This window comes from Stigmatopora argus, chromosome 14 (genome assembly GCF_051989625.1).
Source record: "Stigmatopora argus isolate UIUO_Sarg chromosome 14, RoL_Sarg_1.0, whole genome shotgun sequence".
Taxonomy (NCBI): Eukaryota; Metazoa; Chordata; class Actinopteri; order Syngnathiformes; family Syngnathidae; genus Stigmatopora; species Stigmatopora argus.
Window position 1 is genome coordinate 13,393,888 of NC_135400.1, and position 20,653 is coordinate 13,414,540.

The window sequence follows — 20,653 nt, forward strand, 5'->3', positions numbered from 1 at the left end:
AGATGATGTATTTTGTTATAGCAGTAATATGATTAATCAAAGTTGTACTTTTGTAGAGTCAAAGCCACGCCGCCATCTTGGCAGTCGAACGCGCTGACTACCGAGCTAACACAGTCCGGTTACACAAGGGTGTCAGACTCAGATTGCTTTAACGTCAACTCGATTTCATGTGGGCTGGACCATTTTAGATATAATATTTAGATTTTTTTCCATAAATGGATTAAAAGAACTGCATTAAAGGCCCAGAATATTCAGTTTTTTTTATAGATCTAAAAGTATGTTTATTTTAGCTTTTTTAAATATATTTTTAGATTTTACAAAATGATTTTTGAACTAAAAACTGAAAAAAATGGATTAAAAATTACAATTATTGATTTAAAAGGGGGGAAATCAGGAAATTTAATATACATCTATACTCTTCATTTTAATTTGATCCTAAAACAGAAAGTCGGCACTCATGATTTGCTTTCTCGGGCCACACAAAATGATGCGGCGGGCCAGATTTGGCCCCCGGGCTGCCACTTTGACACGTGCTTTAATAGATTTGCGATTGAGTTGGAGTCAGATCATGTGTTTGGTTTAGGCTACAGTTATATGATATCTCTAAATTGATGTAACAAACCTATTTATTAGCCTGTTGCTCAACATTTTACTGTTGTTGGAAATATACCACTATAGCGACTGCATTTGAGGCTTGGTTTTCAAAAATAAAAAAACTTCCCACCAACCTTTTAGCTTTCCAAAAGCAACGGTTTTATGTCTGGAATTAATGCATTTCATGATCCTCGACCTCACTGCCAACATAATGCTTACATTGGAAGAGCAATGTGTCGTCTGGCTTGATTTAAAGACATTTATTAAGCTTAAATACAGAGGTTATGAACGCTAATATTTCTCCAAAGGGATATTCAGTAGGCCAGGAATAAATTCTTTGGCCTGAATTGATTGAGAAGTTGGGAGTGACCACAACTAAAACAGCTTCTGTATTCCCACAATATAAGCAATCCTGTGGAACTTGTTGACCTGAAACACATTAATACTTTGCAAGTTGACTTACATTACTCCAGCAGAGGTCAGCACCATCCCCACAACTACTGTAAAGTGATCCCCAGCGTTATTAAAAAATGGGGCCATGTGAAGAATCCCAGTGTGGGACACACCCTCGTCCCAGCAGAGCAATTCCTGGCATATACTGAGCGAGCACACCCACTCCGAAACTCAGTGACAACGCATGTGGCCCCCAGCAGATGCACGTCCAGATACACTGACACATTCGGGACAAAACACACATTCGCAATTTTTAAATCACACACACTTGCGAGTTGATGACAAGTCCACTTCCTTCCACTGCCTGTTCTTGCAAGCCCAAACGGTGCTAATCCAATCGACTGCGACAACTGTCACATTGGAACACCAGGCCCTTTTCCGCTCCGATAGAAAGAAGCCATTCATAATTTTCAAAAGCCTCACTGAATTAAAGTTTCCTTCATTCATTTACATCACTTATCCTTGTCAGGGTCCATTTTAATCCACTACAGTGCCGTTAGATTCAATTTATTGTAAAAGCTTCACATTTAATCTTAAAGTTCTGTTTATATTCAAATATTTAAGATCTTTTTCAAAGGTAAACACCATTTAACAAAGTCCTTAGACTGTTTTCTTCCCTTAAACCAAGGGTTTCAGACTCGGGTTGGTTCGCGGGCCGTGTTAACGTCAACTCGATGTCATGTGGGCCAGACCATTTTAGATATAATATTTAGATATTTTTTTTAATAAACGGATTAAAATAACTGGAATAAAAGCCCTGAATATTCAGTTTTTTATAGATCTAAAACAATGTTTATTTTAGCTTTTTTATATATTTTTTTAGATTTGACGAAATGATTTTTGAACTAAAACACAGAAAAAAATGGATTAAAAAATTACAATTCTTGATTTAAAAGGGGGAAATCAGGAAATTTAATATACATCTATACTCTTCATTTTAATTTAATCCTAAAACAGAAAGTCGGCACTCAGAATTTACTTTCCCGGGCCACACAAAATGATGCGGCGGGCCAGATTTGGCCCCCGGGCCGCCACTTTGACACAGGTACCTTAAACCTCAGCATTTTGCCTTTGGATTTGACGTCCGTTGCTGTCAACAAAAGCAAATTTAATAAACTCTATATATAATAGGCTAACAATTTCGTCCTATAGAATATTCCAATGTACAGCTGTTAGTGTTAAATTGCACAGTGACGCTCCAAATGACGAAAGCGACATCTGAATGTAGTACTTCCGGACCACCAGCGACACTTTAAGAAAGAGACCAGGATAAATATATGGAAAGAATACCAGCCTGAGAACAGCTGTTGCGATATTAGCGCCGGGGCGACAACGGCTTGCGATTGCAGAAATGGCCATGCACACGCAAATAGAGCCCAGCAAGCAAAGCCTTTCCTTCCAAGAATGAATGCTACAGTATCAAACAGATGGCAATGAAATGAATCCAACACCAGCATACGCACAAGTCAGCAGTATGAGTTTCGCTTTGGACACATGGGATTGAGTATACTCTGTTTTCATGGTAACACACATAATAAAGGCCCTGCACTACCTGGCTAGCTTTCACAAAGCGTTAATAAGGAGGAGGAAGACGGGAGAGGAAAGATAAATGGCCCCCATGGGAGGGACGCAAAGGAAAACATGACATTAACACACCATTACATACTTTTACCACTACTACTACTATTTCAACAACTACTACTTCCACCTATTGCTGCGATAACCATAGTATGACTCATAAAAGTAAAAACATATTTTCGGTTTTCCACTTTAATATTGAATATAATTTAAAAAAATTGTTTCCATTTCCAAATGAAAAACAAATGATTATTAGATGTTTTCCCTTACTAAGAAAAAAAAAGTTCAAATAAACAATTTTATATCTATTAAAAAACGGAATATGTAGGGCTTTTGATCCAGTTCTGATAATCCAATTTTTAAAAAAATCAAAATATTATATCTAAAATGGTCCGGCCCACATAAAATCGAGTTGATGTTATTGCGGCCAGCGAACAAACCCGAGTTTGACACCCTTGTTTTAGAGATTAATAAGCATCCATTCCACTGCGATGCACGAATAAACTGGTCCGGTCCGTGGGAGATCGAGTTGGCATGAATGTGGCCCGCAAACCAAACTGAGTTTGACACCCCTGCTTTAACCGGTCTGTGTTAGCTCGGTAGTCAGCACGTTCGACTGCCAAGATGGCGGCGTGGCTTTGACTCTCCAAAAGTACAACTACGATGAATCATATTACTGCTATAGCAAAATACATCATCTAATAACCTGCACTTCTACTTACAGAGCATGTGTACTTTTACCACCTCTGATGATGAATGTCAATGGAAAGTATTGCGATGACAAATGCCGACTGTCCCGCATTGTGCACCGCCACCGCATGAGTACATGCACAGCTGTAGTGACAGCAGCTGTTTTCATTTTTTTTTCTTTTTAATGGAAGTGGAATAGCAGCATCCACGCAAACTTTGTGTGACTGACTCAAGCACAGCAGCTGTTGGCAACATATCTTAAATGTATGCCTTAATTTTGGAATTAAGCCTCTATGGAAATGATATTGATAGTCATTTTCTTCCTTTTTCCCACCTCCACGTCTTTATTGTGGAATAACTTCATGGATTTTGGTTGACAAAGTGCTGCAATTTGTTAGCTTTGCTGCGCTCACATATTGTTCTACTCAGCCAGTTGCCATGGCGATCACCAAAACACACATCCCAGAGCTATGGAAAGGAAGAGAGTTCAATTACTTGGTGGGATGCTAATTTATGGCTGACGTTGTAATTGAGACGGATATCAAATCAAATAAAAAACAAACAAACACACAAGAGAACATTATATCTGGTATCTGTTATAGAGAAGCCACAAAACGACCCGAAAAGATGCTAATAAATACACGTTACATCATAATTTTTTTATGGCCATTTGAAAATGTATTCACACAGCCATTAATCACAGCAAATTCCCAAAGTTCAAGTTGAAAATGTTGAACCAGGAATGACAAGATCCAAATAAATGAGTCGTCCATGACTTTCTATAGCAGCCAATGACAGCCATTTTTCGTTTTTCCCCTTCAAATAGCCAGACATGAGTTGCATCTTTTCCCCCAACGTCAAACCCCCGTCAGACGAGCGACATTTCACCCCGCATTTAACCGTCAGTGAATGTCTCACTGTGTGCTGACGGTCATCAGCTGACCTCGCAGCGACTGCAAAGAATGGCCACTCATTGGCCGATGGCCTTTTAGCCTCCATTCAGCCGTCGACTGGTGTGCAAACAAAGCAGGCTTTGCCCATCGGCGTCACTTCCATGACGGGCGCAGATTAGCGGGAAGACACGTGAACTGATTACACGCCGCAGGATACGCTGAAATAATACGAGCCAAGTGTGAGGATTTGTCCGGCTTGATGGAATGGAAAGATGTGGATACGAGGCTGACATATTATCGGCTTTAAGTCCAACTTGGAGCAACGCGAGCAGTCATTTGGGGTCACATTTCTGCCCGTGTGGTGAAATAAATCTTCTTTCCTCCTGTTTTTTTTTCATCTTTGGCAAGTCTGGCTCTTCAAATCCTTTCCATTTTTCCTCCATTATAAAGTGACAGCGTAAATGACTGCGGCTTTAAATAATATATTCAAGCCAGACGCCAAGATGGTGATGTAAACAGCTAAAGATACAGAGGCCTTTATATTCATACACAAAGGGAACATTAAAAATATTAAAGATGGTTGCTGTTTGTAACATTGTTAAACTGTTTAATAGCAACAGGAGTCATTTTTGGTGTATTGGGAAATATTTCTAAACGAGATAAAATACTTTTTGTTTTGGATGCTAGATGTTAAAAAGCCAAGCATTGATGCTTTCAATGATATACATAATTATATCACTAATATGAATGGGAATTAGTACATTGAACTTACTGTTTATCATAATAATTTTCAACTTGTTTTCTATTATTATTAATGTTGATGTTTCCCTACTTAAATCACATTATTAATAACAGACTACTTATTTGGTATTGTTGCTATACTTATTTTTATGGAATTTGACCGATTTAGAATGTAAAACCAACTTTTTGACATTTTTATCATTTTGAATTTTAAGTTTATTTTATTATTATTGTAGTAACATGTCAAAAAAACAACCCTAATCATTAAATTCATCATGACTTGCATATTTTTATAGTCTTTCTGGTTATTATGAATATAATCAAATTGTTTGATAATGACAGATGTCCAATTGATTTAAATTAGCTGTTTCAATGCCATTCGCCGCAATATCTGTCCAATCCATTTGACTGAGAGGTCTGGCAGCAATGACACCCACTCCCCGTTTGGTGCCATGAAATGCAGCCAATCTTATAAATGGTCCATAATTGACAAATATTATCATTATTACCACTACTACTATTAAAAAAACTTCCCACAACTAATTAGCTGCCATAAACTTGGCACGGGTGTACCTAATGATATGACCCTGAGTGTACAAAACAACCGCCCGATGCTGCAAAAGACACTTGAACAATTCCCACTTGGACTCATTGATTTCACATCTCCCTTGACCACTAACTAACACATGACCAACACCCTCCGCGTCCATGCGCGCCTGCGCTTCTTCTTCGCTTCAACGCGGGCTGACTCAGACTTTCTACATCCTGTCGGCCGCGAGAGCCAACGTCCCACAAGGGGGACGAGAGTGGTCCTATTCAAACTTTGACGACGGGAGGCACGAGAAGAACCCGAGGAACGGTTTGGGGGGGGATGTTCCTCCGTCTTCTGCGGGTGTCCCCCAAGAGCAGAGGACAAAATGAGAGCATGGAAAATGCGGAGAGTCAAGTAGAAAAGCACAAAGAGGGGCTCGACGGCTCTCGTTGAAGAGCCCGTAGAGTGTATAACTAGAGTGAAGAAACATGTGGCCTACCTGAGAATTTGTCCCCCTCCATAACCAAATCGCTCCCTCCAGAGCCACATGTAGCGTCTGCCGTTTGACTCCACTTTCTCTCTCGCTCTCTCGCTCTCTCTCGTTCCCTCCCTGTCTTTTTTTGGACTTCCCTCCCTCTCTGGCTTCTCTCCCTCACCCCCACTTCTCCTTTCGCTCCCCACTTTGATTCCTTCAGTGTGACGACACGGCCCATGTGCAGGTCATATGTTGCTTCCTCTGCGTGGACTGAAGCGCCATTGTTTCCGCCGTAAGCATGTGATGGGCTGTTTTTTAAGCTTTCCGTCAAGCCACGCTTCCTTTCGATGAGCGGCGCACGTTTATTTCGGTGTGTAAACAACGTGAAAGTGAGCACGCTGGTCTCTTAGGTAATGAATATACACATGACCTTTGACCCCTTGGCGCATCCTTCCCACTGTGTTGGCGGACTGATGTCATTTATTGGGATAGCTTTGTGTCATCTTCCTGGAATTCCCAAATTAACAGCTGCCATTACAGTTACAGATTTTTTTTGTTGAAAAAGACGCTGTTGTTGCAGTAACAAAATCCCGTTTTAATAGAAAAGTTGTTCCTTGGCTCCATCTTGAAGGATCTCAATGGCAGGTAACAATAATAAAGCTTCATTTAGGCCCAATTAATAAAAATTTAATCTTTTGCCAGTATCTTGCAGTTTTTACACACTAATCGCAGATTTTTCTTGTAGACAAACTAATATTTTATTTGTTGAAAAACAGTTTTTGTGGGGGAAAAAGGCCAAAATAGTAATAGATAAGTTGTTGCTTCGCTCTCCCTTATGAGATCTTGATGTAACATAATCAATGTGGATCAATATATTAATTTGTTAAGCACAATTGAATAAAAGTCAATCTTTTCTCGATTCAAGTACAATATTTTTTTCAGAAGTGAATGTTCATAAGTTGCAAAATTATGTGCTGTTGAATATCCTTTTCCAATTTGCAGTTTTGAACAACAGCAAAAAAAATGCATTATACTGGCCTTGTGTGGTCAAAACCTATGAGTGCATGCAAATATGGGGCATCAAAATAAGAAGGGAAGGGACATAGTCATTGGTGAGTTGTTCATTTTCCTCCACAAACAGTAGATGAAAAAATAAATAAAAATATTTGAAAAAAAATAAAAAGTACCAAATTTGTTAGATTTCTTTTCCCCACCATCCAATCACATTTCACTTTCTACGTGTTGTCATGTCAATGTCATTTTCCATGAGCCTTCATTGCCATTAATCCAAAATAAACCAATAATAACAACAAACCAATTCATTACCAAAGTAATCTAAACTACGAAGCCAATAAACACAACATGACCTGCTAATTCCGGTGATGTAATTTTCAAACACTTCAAAGAAACTGATGACACCCACAATGCATAAAACCCCCCAACAAAAAACAACTTTATGAGCATGCTGTCCCATCAGCCTCAGTGTTTATGGGATGAGTTCACATCCTGAATTGCACACTGCCATAATCTTCATGTACGGTAATAATCTGTAAATGTTTACATGTGCATTTCTTTGTAGTTGAAAAAGATTCTCTCTGCACAAAAAATAAATGTTTGAGAATAACGCACATTCACTGTATTGGCAATAACTGATGATTTCATGACACTCAAAATTCCAATACATGATTCACATCACTACTGAGGAGACCCTCTGGTGCGTGCACCTAGACCACCTGAGGGCAGTATAATATAGTCATAGAGACAAATAAGAACAAGAATATTACGATTGAATCAATAGGCGGCAGTATTGTTAGTCTTTTTAGAAGAGGATTGACCTCGCATATTGCTTTGGATGATGGTCTACAAATGATGCTGCACCAATTGTGGTTAAATAGCTGTCGCTTGACATTCTTATTCTTATTTAACTTGACCGTCGTCTAAACGCTTAGAAATCTTTAAAAGTAGTAAATGTGTTAGCCCTTTGTGTGTACACTACGAGCAGCTACACTTCATTTATCTAGCTATCTAGCTACCGACAAAGACTTATCTGTTGTCTCTTATCTACGCAGAAGACGGTTCCGGGCTTTTAACTTACTGCCGCTAAAGGTCATCGACAGTGACTTACGTAAAAAAATGAAAGGGACAATCAGTGAGGACCGAGACTGGCATAAGATGACATCACCGCTAAGAAAAAGGCTGTAAATGTCAACAGTCAGTAACTCTGTACTCACCAGAATTGAGGATACTGGAGCCATCTTTCTCCGTCCTTCTTGACCGTGCGCTGGACGACCTTGCTGTAAACACACAATTTGTCATATTCACCACCACAGAATTCTATGTTTTAAATTTTGTGATAGTACTGTCATCTATAAGCCAAAAAATTCCCCCAAAAAATCCTCCATTGACTGAAACAATTCCCAGAAATATGGAAACTGTCAACAATAAACTTCAATCGTTCACTTGTATAATTCACCAGGCAGGGTTTGACAGGATGCAGGTGCAGCCAGAAGAAAACACGGCAATATTTTATTGCTATTTCTTGCTCCTGGCTACAATTAATGGTGCATCAAAGCAACCGGTGTCGTCGGCATCTGGAATTAAAACACTCTGGCGATAAGGTATTGTTTGGAACAGGGGTGATGTAAGACACCGCCGCCTGCGTTTCTCTGGTTTAAACGGAGGGCAAAGTACTGAGTGACAAGGCGCTAATGTGTTTCTGTCAGTCAAAAGTCAAAAAGACAAAGTTAAAGAGGTACATCTGCAGTATTAGCCTGGTATGTATTTCTGTGAGAAGACTATGCACACCTGCTCGGTCTTGTCTGAAGTCACAAAAACATACATCCCGGCACAAAACACACTTTTTGCGCAACTTCAATGGGTTATAAAAGTCTATGGCTCTTTTCTCTTGAAGGGGGATTTGCAAAACAACACGGTTATGTTTGCCTTAAGACAACGTCACGTATAGCCCAGGTCAGCGGAAGTACACGATTAAGAAGAATAAAAGGCAGGATTTATGTGTATGGAAGAAAAATCATTCATATTTTCAATGACCGCACACCTGTGGTTGTCAGGTGAAACTTTTTAATTCAGCGTTAGCTTGAAATTCATATCGTCAATAACGAGCACAGATTGAGAAACATATAAATCAAGCCTGAATACTGAAATGGACCTTAAAAATTTTGTGAAAAGTCGCCCAGAATTAGTGTATCATGTTAATTATGAGATTTTATTATATTTTTATAAAATTATTTTATAATCTATTCTATAATTATAAATACTTTTTTTTATTTTTCCAGCTCCTCCATCCATTTATGCTCATCTTTAACATGTTGTGCATTGAATTTTATACTAATGTCCAAATATTATGTTTAAATTACATAATAAAGTGGCATAGTTTTCACCAAAAATGATTTCATCTCCTAAATATTTATTCTCCTATTCAATAGCTTTGTCCGATTTAAAATGTCCATATTTGGCTGGGATAGGCTCCAGCACCCCCGCGACCATTGTGTGGGTAAGCGGTCCAGAAAGCGAATTAATTAAGCATTTTTGCTTGTGAATCTTGGTGCCTACAAACTATGTTGAAGTGAGGGGAAGCGCTTCATCCAGTTTTGGCAAGCAAAAAAGTGTGTGTTTTGCTATACGTACTTTGCCTAGGCGTGCGTGCGCGAGGGTATTTGCAGAACATGAGCGGTCAAGTGCATGGCCTGGACAAACATGTCACCTGCTAAGTGATGGGGGCCAGGTGGCTTCAGCACTTAGTTGTGTACTTGAAATACAAAAGCAATCAAACCGATTCACACACTGAACAAACAACGCTGCCACACATGCCAAAGTCTACTTCCATCGGACAGTTAGTTATTTTGTCGATATGTCTTTATGTGCTTGGCCCGCAATAAAATCTGTGTATGTGTGTCTTCAATAATGCGCTAACAAAACTATTTTGTACCTACTGCCGAGGCATTTACAGTCTATTTCTTTGTTGTCATCTATTAGATTTAATTAGATTAGATAACTTTATTCATCCCGTATTTCCCGAAATTTCATTGTCACAGTAGCAAGAGGGTAAGAATACAGACACAGAAAAGACATAAATAAATATTTAATAAATAAGTTTATATATATATATATATATATATATATATATATATATATATATATATATATATATATATATATATATATATATATATATATATATATATATATAGCAAATGAGGCGAGTGACAGACAGATAAAGATAAGGGAAAAGAGATTGAAGGAGAAAAGCGAGTGCAGACGATGAACGGGCGGGAAACCAAGCAAGACACGCAGAAGTCTCCCATGAACGGCCCTTTTTTCCAACATTGTTTTCCTAGCCGGGTAAGCGCTTTACCCGCCACATACATTCCAAATGAGTGAGGACCGCACCAAAACAAACCCACAACACACTCGCTCGCACTCATTGACGAAGGATTTCAGTCTTGACCCTCAACTACACGGCTGCACACACCCACATTTCTGCAATCCAAATATACACGAGTACACATGAATCAAGGGAACCACAAGTTTAAAAAAAAACATCCAATAAAACAACATCAATAAGAAAGATAAGGATCAGACTTCCTCTTCAAGTCATTTTAGACGTCTGTCGTGTTTTATGACTGGAAACCTCCCTCGGGAAGCATGTATTTAGCGTGTGTCATACACGTATTCACGGATATCCTTTTATGTGCCTGCTTTGAAGAGGTGTGTCGACATGCTTTTGACTTGTTAAGGGTCCTTTTTTGCAGTTAGAGCACGAAAAAGACAACTGAACGTTATACTAAGTGTAAAAAAAAAATTAAAAAAAATAGGAGCCGGGTTAATTGTCAGAATCTCAAAATATTAAGCTTCCTTGTAACAAATAAACGACAATTCTTAGGTACTCATTTCACTGACTACCAACCCCGTTCCCCCCTCCCATGTTATCCTATTACTCAACGGCTTGGAGGAAGTCAAATTGAAGGTTAGGCCGTCCATCGGCATGTCGGGCTTGATGACAAGGTAAATATGTCTCAACACATCATTTAAACCTTGACTTTTATCTTACCGTATACAAATAGCTTGACGGCCATTTACAGTGTTGCCATTGAAGAAGAAGGTGGATTTTGTTTGAACGGAAAGGCATTTGCCAAGAGGGCGACGTGGAAAATCGGGACTCTGTTCTCGCGTGTCTTAAGACTGTTATTCATTCAGGTTACTCATTCATCCAGAGCGGTGGAGGGAGTGCTGTCACAAATATGGAATAATGCAGGCCAGATGAAGAAAATGCTGCATTTTAACAATGCAATTGCGAGTTAAAGAAAGGACCTTCTGATTTTCTTTTATTCATATAAGAAGCGAATACTGTTGTAGCGGTTGTTAGGAAGAGAATGACACAAAGAACACAGGAAGGAGAGACTTTAAAAAAAGAACAAAAAAAGACCCAAAATGCCCCATGACCTCAAAATATTTATTGCGCAACTCTAAAACATGTTGTCATTGTTTTTTGTGTATATGAGCCTCACAATATTTTTCAAAAATAAGCAATTGGTGTAATTAAGATTGATTTTTTTTCTACATTTAGGGGTGTACTGATGCTTATTTGGAAGTTTTCCCCCTTTGCTGAATGGCCTAATTATGTTTTTTTTTTGTGCAACCTCGTTTTAACATTGTGAGACCAGAAGAAAATGTATAAAAATTACCATAGAAAAGTGCAGGAGGGGTTTATTATTATTATTATTCGCATTTTTTGGGCTATGCAGAGAGTTCTGATGAGAAATGTTGAACTTTTGCAAAAAATGAACAAAAATAGACTCCCCTAAAAAATGTTTTTTGTTGTTGTTTTCTATTTTGGTGGCCATGCTGAGTCTATCTCCTCATCTTATTTGAAGATTTGAAGAAACTACTTCTTGTTCATTAAGTTCACTGCCACAATAGAGCACTTTTGTTTCTGTGTCAATAGAAAAAATATATTTAAAAAAATAGCGCGAGTGGCGGTTGGGTCGAAAATATGTCAGGTCACTTGTATGTAAAAAAAAAACACATACCAAGGGAATAGAAAGAAGCAATACACATGCATGCACACACTGTTATTATACGATTCCATAAAAGGAATGTGACACCCGCACGCGCATCCACGAGAGGTGGCATGATCCAACTTGCACTGGGATCCAATGGAAAAGACTGGAAAGAGGACCCGGGAAACCAGGCATTCCGCAGGATAGACCTTGTGTACATTGGACTGAGCCGGAGCTTAGATGGAGAAAGAGGAAGTCGAGCAGGCTCGGCGGATGCGAGACAGATTAGGCAGTACAGGAAAAAAAAAGAGGAGGTGCACAGGTGCTATAGCAAAGAGAGGAAAAGGGGAGGAAGATGGACATACACAATTAGCAAGGGGCTAATGAGGGACATGACCGTCTTTATTTGGAGATTCCTTTCTTTTTAAGCCTGTCAATTTTTTCCACTGCTTTTTGAACTAGAACTACCACAGTTACATTTATCATACATTCACAATTTACATGAAAAAACTTCTCTGCTCATGTAGCATCGTAGTAAAATGTCTCCAAAGTTTTAAAACGGAATAATCAGAATTGTACTCTATTCCTCATAAAATGGTTGTCAACATTGGGAAATTTGTAGGATTGCGGAAAATCTAAGATGAGCACTGAACAAAAGTAAACAGCTCATTTCTGTTCATTTTTGTGGTGTGTTACAAAAAAATCCCTCACTTCCAATAAAGCACCATTTAGTGGCTCTAATTACCATGATTATCGATAATAACATATTTACCGCATACGAATCAAGCCATCGGTAAATCTGACGTTTACAGTAAAGTTTTAAGGGAAAAAAACAAGGAAAACAATCAAATAGCATTTATGAACATTTCAGAAGTGAGCACTATCTTTAGCATATTTATATCATATCAGTGTACCTAATGATTTAGTATGATGTCATTCAATTGGAGCCCACCCCATGCAAGTGAGGGGTTGTAACCACACCCATGCTTGGAACCTTCTCCCCAAAATATCGATTTTGAATCAAAAATGCTATCATCTTCTCAATAATCTAACATCTCACACACCTTTTGAACATATCCACAACACACTTACCTGTGTATGATGCTTTTTTCATGGCAGCAGCTGTTTTGTCCTTTGGTCACTGACTTTAAAAATAGTTTATTTGAATATTTTTTCTTGAAAATGTCTTTCCTCTGTTGTCTTTTTTCGTCACTTGCACTATGTTAAGTTTGAGGGTGTATCCCAGTGGACCGTGGACCTCTTTGGAGGGACAGCGGGGGGGAAACGACACTATACAGACAATCACACCTGCACTCCTGAGTCATGACGCACGCCCATACGGCATGTGCGGGAGTGGTTTGGCTCTTAAACTGTACTATTCAACATTTGGAGCCTTACCTAAGACAGATAAGGTACAAAATGATGTCTGTTGTCTTTGGACTGGATAGATGACCCCGAGGACCCCCGTTGTTGACCCCTGGTATAAAGGGGATGGCTACTAAAATGACTTGAATAGCAAACATGCCTAATGGATTGCATGATGTTAAATGTTCTCAATTTGCGGCTTATTTTAGATTATTCTGTTTTTTTCGTCAAGGTTTCAAAACAAAAGTAAATATTAATGCCATAAGGTCAAACAAAGTAAGCCAATACAAGCTGCAGTTAATTTGCGTTAGTCTTCTTCTTTGGGAGCTCCGTATAAATTTCACTGCCCTCTTGTGGTTGTAGTTGGAACAGCCTCACAGAACACAACAACTGTTGTTTGTCAAATGGTTATTAGTTAAGACTTATTTAAACATACCCTTTTAATAGTAAAGCTCAGCACTTGACTATTACATTATCTTGTAACTTTACTGTATAAAATATGATGGTAGTACAACATCATTTTTAATTTATTCTACAGTTTCTGCACCTGTAAGAGTGATCTATTCAATTACTAGTATACTATGAATACCATATAATTTCTCTGTCTGGTGCCCATAGTTGGCTGGGATAAGCTCCAGCACCCCCTACATGTATATGTTCATTAATATGTGTTGTTATTTTATTACACACTTAAGACTGTATCTGGCATGAAAACAACTTCCAATTGTCCTCCTTTTTTATTTCGACTGATGATTATCACTCACATAAAGTATATTTCCCTCAAATTGACATAAGCATTATCATTTGCCATTTCCTGTTGCAAGTTGCTGCATGCATCAAGGCGCCCACCTCAACACACATACAAAAAAACATTGCGGTAATGATGTTTTTAGGCCTTCGGCTGTCAAGCGCGCATCTTTCATGTCGCTTTTCTGCCTAAAGATGACTTGTTACATGTTGTTTTGACACTTTGCCCACAAGCTTCAAAGCTTTTATGTCATAGCCACGTTTAGGAAATCACACTTTGTGGCCACAAATGCACCAGAATCAAAAGCACATCTTTTTCCATGCACGCTTGCAAAATTAGTTCGTGACATTTACGCGTTGAGTCAAAAACTAGCCTGTGTTTTTTTAGCGCTGGGAAGAATATTTTGCACCTCAAAGCAGATGTGCGCAGTCTTATATTATATTATATTACTGTAAGTGTTCAAGAAGCTGACTGTTTACATCTTATGAGTCTACACAAACCTGTACTTTTAAATGAAAGGTGTTTTTCTTCAGAGAATATTGCTCAATTTTGATTAGGAATTATACATTTAATGGATTATACTAGTTTATGCAATGCACTGCGCGTGTTTAATGATGAGAAATTGTTTTCTTTCCCAATTGTTCCACTTGACTTCCACATATTTATATATATTAAAAAAATACACGTGTATATAAAAATAAAATAAAACTATGGGAACAATGAAATTCATTTGCACCTTTAATATTTTGTCACATTTATCCTTATTATTTATCCTATATATTTTCATTTACAACATTTTTTTCTTTTTTTTGCATTTGACAGGCCCTGATTTATGATTTATGATTTCTTGTACATCATTAAAAAAATGTCAAGGTTGTATTCCTACTTTTGGCCAGTACAGCATTGTATTATTTATAAACTAGGTCATTTTTAGAATTAATAACAAGCTTTCTCTGCCGCCTACATGCTGTAAAATAAACTTTTTGTGTTTTTGTTCCATACATTTTGCTGAAGTTTGTTTCAGTCAGCCTGTAATTGTTACACACTAAACCTCATCTACTATATATTTGAAACGAAACCTATGTTAATAGCGTATATTATTTAGCCAAATGAAATTCTCAATAGTCATGTAAACAACACAAAGCAAATGTAGGCTTAACAGGGGCGTCTTTAAGGTCGCCGTCTTCCACGCATGTCTTCATAAAGCTCATTGGACACGCTATTATTTGTCTTGTAATTCTCGTGCCTCTTTCGGATCTGGCAATGACATAAAGGGTCATTATTACATAAATACAGAGTATCTCACAATAGTGAATAGTGCAGCCTTAATTGACAATATCCAAGGTTGTGCCCTAAGTGTCAATTTTGTTAAACTTGAATTCAAAATGAAAAACTAAACAAAATGACACCACTGATTGCTAGTTCCGGATGAATAAATAATAAGACATACGTACCTTGGGTATGATCCACCGAAGAAAGGCAATGGAGACTCCAATTAGCACAGCAGCCAAAATCCCGATGGTCGCCAGGAGAATGCTTTTGTCACATTTATCTTTAGCTAATTCTGATGTAAGAATTTGAAAAGAAAAGAATGAATTCTGCTCAGAATCAAGTGATGTTTTATGTTTTTTATCGCCTTATGGGTGATTTCATAAATCCCATGAACTCTGCCTAGCAACAGGTGACTATAAATATCCATTTCCCTAATCGCTAACTTGAAAGCACACCAACTCTACATAAAAACAAGTAAACAATCATTTTTATCATTAATCCAAACTGATCAAACATGTTCAGGAAAGCTAAATAAAAACATTTTTGAAACACCTTTAAAATAGAAAAGTACTGTACAATACAATATTTTCATGAACTATTCCCTCAAAACATGATTTTTTTTGTATTTATTCTATTTATCTATTCTCCACAAACAAATAACTGTCAGTAGTTAATAAAACAAAGAACTCTGTATATGAATATTGATAATAAATCATGATTTGCAGGCCACCCCTTCAAAATATCTGATATAAAAAGACCACCACTTTGTCCCAGTATATTTTTGCGACTTCTGGCTAGGCATAAAATTCATATTGTCAAGTGGAAAAACGCCCACCTGTAATGACCAGGAGCACCGACCCTTCTCCTGCAGCTTTGCGTTGTACCAAATTGACATCGTCAAACCATTCGTAGCCGCACCAATACGGCCCTGTGTCTTCTTTTGTCAAGTTTGACATGTGGACAGTCACGGTGTGGGGGTCTCTATCCACACGGAGCCTGCCGCTGAAGTCCTCATGAATGGTTACCTTTTGACTCTCATGTATATTGAGGACCAGAAAGTCCTTCTTGAGGCCTCGAGACAAAGTCATGGTTGAATTCAGTCGACCATGTCTACAGTGGATGGACGCCGATTCGCCAACAATTCTCCATAACACCTCCTTGTTTTCCACTGTGGAAGACACAAAATGATACTGTCTCATTTCCATTTGTAAAATTGGGGATTTTTAATTTTTTTTCTCGCCGTGTCAGTCTTACCATTTTCAGCCTGAGTTGTGTAGAAGCAACACAGGATGCTGATGAAGCCTAAGGATGCAAAAGACATCATCTGAGGTCTAAAGCGACATCAGGAAATGCATCTGTATGTCTTCCCGTCTTACCACCTCATTTAAATACTGAGAAATTTGTCACCTGATGTTAACTAGACATGCTTTTTTCCCGTTAGAAAAAGGATATAGTGCTCTTATTATTGAAAACACAACATAAAGGCAAAAAATAGGTGATTGCACCTTGATGTTATAGGTATATAATTTATTATAGTATTGATATCAATGAGGGGAAAGGGAAAGGTTTTTTTTAATTGCAAAATTAAGCAGGAAAAGACTGCTGTGGTATTTGGTGTTTATCTGAACTGGGAATTTCAATATTTGGAAGCATATTTTCCGTTTTCGTGGCCAGGCCAGTTCCAAATGAAAGTATTTGGTCCCAAAGAACAACACTGTATTGTGAGAAGTTATGTGAAGATGCTGTTATGATTTTAGGAACACATATATGAAAAATCATAGTCAACACAATTTTTTCTGTGGTATATATTCTGGGAAAAATATGCTGATTTTACTGCATCCTATTGAGTTACAGAATGTAATTGTGAGTACAGTGTATATATACTCTTTTTATCTACATATATAACTAAGACTGCCACCCAGTGGCATTCATTACCATGAAAGTAATGTTATTTAATAGCAGCATATTTAGATAAATAGTGTATCTTATTTTTTTAATGAGGTTATAGTAGCCTATTTCTATAAGATTTAAGTGGGTCAAATAAACTCATATCTCAAGCTACCACTGTAGTATGACATAAGTACTATGGCTTTATTGTGTACATATTTGTTTTGTAGGGGACTGTTGCAACTATTTTATGATGCTATTGACTGCTCTCCTTGTATAAATACAAAAAAACATCTTTGGGGTAAAATTGTCTATGGGTTTTCTTGTGATTTTTTTGTTTTGGGGGGGGAAAAAAGAATAAAGAGGGCTTGCTATATGTTGCAAGAAAAAAAGAACAAGAAAAACAAATTATTGAATTCATTCTTATGACATTAGCTGCATTTTTTCATCCTAGCTTTTTGTTGCTGCACCAAATGTGTTAGCCATAAATAACACTTTGGACTTTTTAATTTTTATTTGAGGAAAAAAAAAATCTGCATGAATGTATAAATAGAATACAAGCCAAAAAAAACTTTGATCTGGTAAGATTGAAGGGTAAACAGTGGGACTCAAAAGGGGAAAAATAAGCACACACACCTTTCATCCTAAATATCTCGCCTTGGTATGAAACATTTGTTTGTTTGATGGGATAAAAATGGTCTATAACTGTTAATAATGATCACAATTGATGTATTCTTAAACTTTCTGGGCCAAAGAAAGGAGTAAAATCCTACTAAGAGTTTAACCAATACTAACAAGCATAAAAAGGTCTCTCCTGCTCGGTGCCGTCATTGAAGCCATTTAGGTACCCCCCCTCCCCAAAAAAAACCAAAAAAAATGCAAACAATAACATAAGGCGGCTTAACGATTGCTCTAAAGTAAATAATTAATTAAATAGGAGGTACAATGCTTGGAGTTGAGCAGGTGTTGCGACCAGTCTGGGCTGTGACGTTTTCTAGCATGCACACAAACGCACCGCTTGCTCGCTCGCTCACATAACAACAACAACCCGTTTTTTTTTTTTGCTTCTGTCCAGGTGGAGATCTCGTCGTCCGCTTTCCCTAATTACCCCCCCCCCCAAATCGCTCCTGTGGATTTTCCCGCATCCCGCCCCCTTCTCACTGAACGGCCGGTTCGTTAGCTGTGCTGCCCGAGTCCTGTGGCTTCATGACGTCCGGGAGCTCCGGGGGAGTGGAGAAGGACTCCATCCTCAGCTGCTCGAATGAATCATCTGAGGAGAAGACAAGTGGGGGAACTTAAGATCGCTTGCCGCACACGTGCACGCTCTGGCAAAAAAAAAAAGTTTGTTTTACCACCGAGTCGGAAGGCTAAGCCCACAATTCCAGGGGACTGAGGCCGGGCCGTCTGGTTGGTGAAGCCGCAGTTTCCAAGCGTTTGAGTGTCGTCCAGTACCGTTTCATCCTGGCCATGCGAAATAACATTGTCACCCTTCTGTTAGGTGAATCTATCTAAGTGGTTTGCAGTCGATCGGTTTGTAAACATGAATGGCTGAAGATTGAAAGTCTTCACTCTTGCTCAGTTCACCTTATAAAGCCTCTGATCCTCAGGTGGCCTCTTGAGGATGCCTTCCACGATGCGCTTCAACTCATACACAGATGTGGACTCTTTGGCGTCGGTAAAGATGGTTGTCTTGTTGCGCCGGATCATTAAGAACACATCCTGTCGAGCACAATATGGGGATTGCATGACACACATTTTTGAGTACATTTAAAAAAAAAATGCAAGTGGCCTTGTTAAGTTTTAAGCGGTTCTACAAGTAGCAATTTTGTTTGAAACCTAGTGAAAACCAAGTATAGTCGTTAATCGTTGAACAATACTGAGCTGGACTATAAAACCATTTTTTTAAACAAAAAACGTCTTACTGATAGTGGCCTGAAATGCTTGTAATTTTACCATGAACTAACTTGATAGCTTAGCCTTAAGTCATTTGGTGAGTAGCTTTACTTTTAAAATATTTCACTTAACTAAAATAGACCTAAATAATTCAACATGGCAATATTTGAATCTCTGTATAAAAAAAAGATCCTAATCAAGAGTCCATATAATTACTTAGAAAACAGTCATGCAATTAACTTGGTCTCATACATTATTTGAATGAAAGTAAAAGCACAACAACAATCTTAAGGGAAAGCTTAGTGTTTAAGGCAGTACCGAAGTTCATGCTAATTAGCTTAGCATATAGCTAACATTGCGCAGTCGGCACACACGGCAGGGAAAACTTGAGCAACGACAGCTGTTATGTCATTTAACATTCAAAGCGTTAGCTGAATCAACAACTAAGGGTTGTTGGTCGTGAAAAATAACCCTCTTTGGGGAATGCTTTGTGGCCCAAAATGTTTAAATGGGGGATCGTGACGAGCTACATTTAGCTTAGCCAAAGGTTAACACACATACACACAGACAGCGGCAACTTTAAAGCAGCCGTAATCTCCAAATTATTTTTACAAACTGTTTCTTAAAACCTCAAAAAGGTTTATAGTAACAACACAAACACCACGTCTATTCAAATAACCTTTAATTAAAGAGAGGCGTTCTTAAACTGACAACTTCAGCTAGTTTTGTCTGTCTCCGGGTAGTGTATTGACTACATGTTCATCTAAAAACAACAGGAAACCCGTCGCTTTTATTGTGTAATATTACCACGTAGGAAGGATTTATAAAGTAATATTGGCTAATGTTTTAATCAACTATAAAAGGGTGACAAGCTATCGTTCCTGGTTGCTAAACAAAGCCAGCCTTCTTATGGTCGTCGGCTTTTGGCGACAGTCTTTCCTTCTTTGCTGTTATTTTAAAAACCATATTATTTTAAACCGATTCTGCATCAAACCAAAATAGTTTCTTTCACGTTGTCCAAGCTATATAAGGCAATCAGTGTTTCGTGCACTCACCATGTCTTGTGGTCGAATGCACAGTGATGGGAAAAAGGGTAAAAATCGCCTCAACTGCACAGCGACAGCTGATGTGGCGTTTAAATCCTAGATTTCAACGTCGAAAATTCCACGTTAGCCCTTATGGCCGCGGGGCTTCCTCATAAACTACGCACGTTTAAACCTTGGCAGCCGTTAAATTTCAGTTTTCAGTTAACGCTAATACGATTACGTGCTAATGATATGTAATTTGGGAGAAATGCAGATTTTAAAAAAGCGAGATTATACTTAGTCCGCCTCGTCCTGAACGCACCCTGTACATTCATGCACAAAATACGCGTCCTTCGTGGAGATTTCATTCTGTGACGTCAGCGTTGAGTGCGTGAAGTGACGTCTCACGTAGCTAAACGTAAAAACAATATGTCGATAACAAAAAAATCATTGGGAAATTTATATTACTGTTTTTTTTAAGTGAAGC

At 38.2% G+C, this 20,653-nt stretch overlaps 3 protein-coding genes across 5 annotated transcripts in view; all 3 read right to left on the reverse strand.

Annotated features, from left to right (window-relative positions):
- LOC144088209 (septin-9-like) overlaps positions 1-13,622 on the reverse strand; it is a 41,024-nt gene extending 27,402 nt beyond the window's left edge. For 2 of the 3 annotated variants that reach the window (XR_013304831.1, XM_077618522.1), the window contains exons 1-2: positions 13,069-13,622; positions 8,188-8,250 (exon numbers count right to left, since the gene is read on the reverse strand). Coding sequence is in view for 2 of the 3 variants with exons in the window: in XM_077618522.1 (XP_077474648.1) it covers positions 8,188-8,250; positions 13,069-13,090 (85 nt within the window). In the remaining variant the exon portion in view is untranslated. Of the gene's footprint in view, positions 1-5,980; positions 6,067-8,187; positions 8,251-13,068 lie in introns of those variants that run through there. The other variant, XM_077618525.1, reaches the window with a different exon arrangement.
- Positions 13,623-15,142: 1,520 nt separating this feature from the next.
- On the reverse strand, positions 15,143-16,703 carry LOC144088764 (uncharacterized). The gene is made up of 4 exons (XM_077619417.1): positions 16,616-16,703; positions 16,197-16,529; positions 15,544-15,653; positions 15,143-15,346 (listed from the first exon to the last, which is right to left on the reverse strand). Exons 1-4 carry the CDS (start codon positions 16,683-16,685, stop codon positions 15,260-15,262), a joined length of 600 nt encoding a protein of 199 aa, XP_077475543.1. The 5' UTR covers positions 16,686-16,703; the 3' UTR covers positions 15,143-15,259.
- A 1,040-nt stretch (positions 16,704-17,743) lies between these two features.
- On the reverse strand, positions 17,744-20,516 carry LOC144089122 (elongin-B-like). The gene is made up of 4 exons (XM_077619998.1): positions 20,197-20,516; positions 18,833-18,967; positions 18,601-18,709; positions 17,744-18,518 (listed from the first exon to the last, which is right to left on the reverse strand). The coding sequence occupies exons 1-4, from the start codon at positions 20,197-20,199 to the stop codon at positions 18,406-18,408; spliced, it is 360 nt and encodes a 119-aa protein (XP_077476124.1). The 5' UTR covers positions 20,200-20,516; the 3' UTR covers positions 17,744-18,405.
- Between the last annotated feature and the right edge of the window lie 137 nt (positions 20,517-20,653).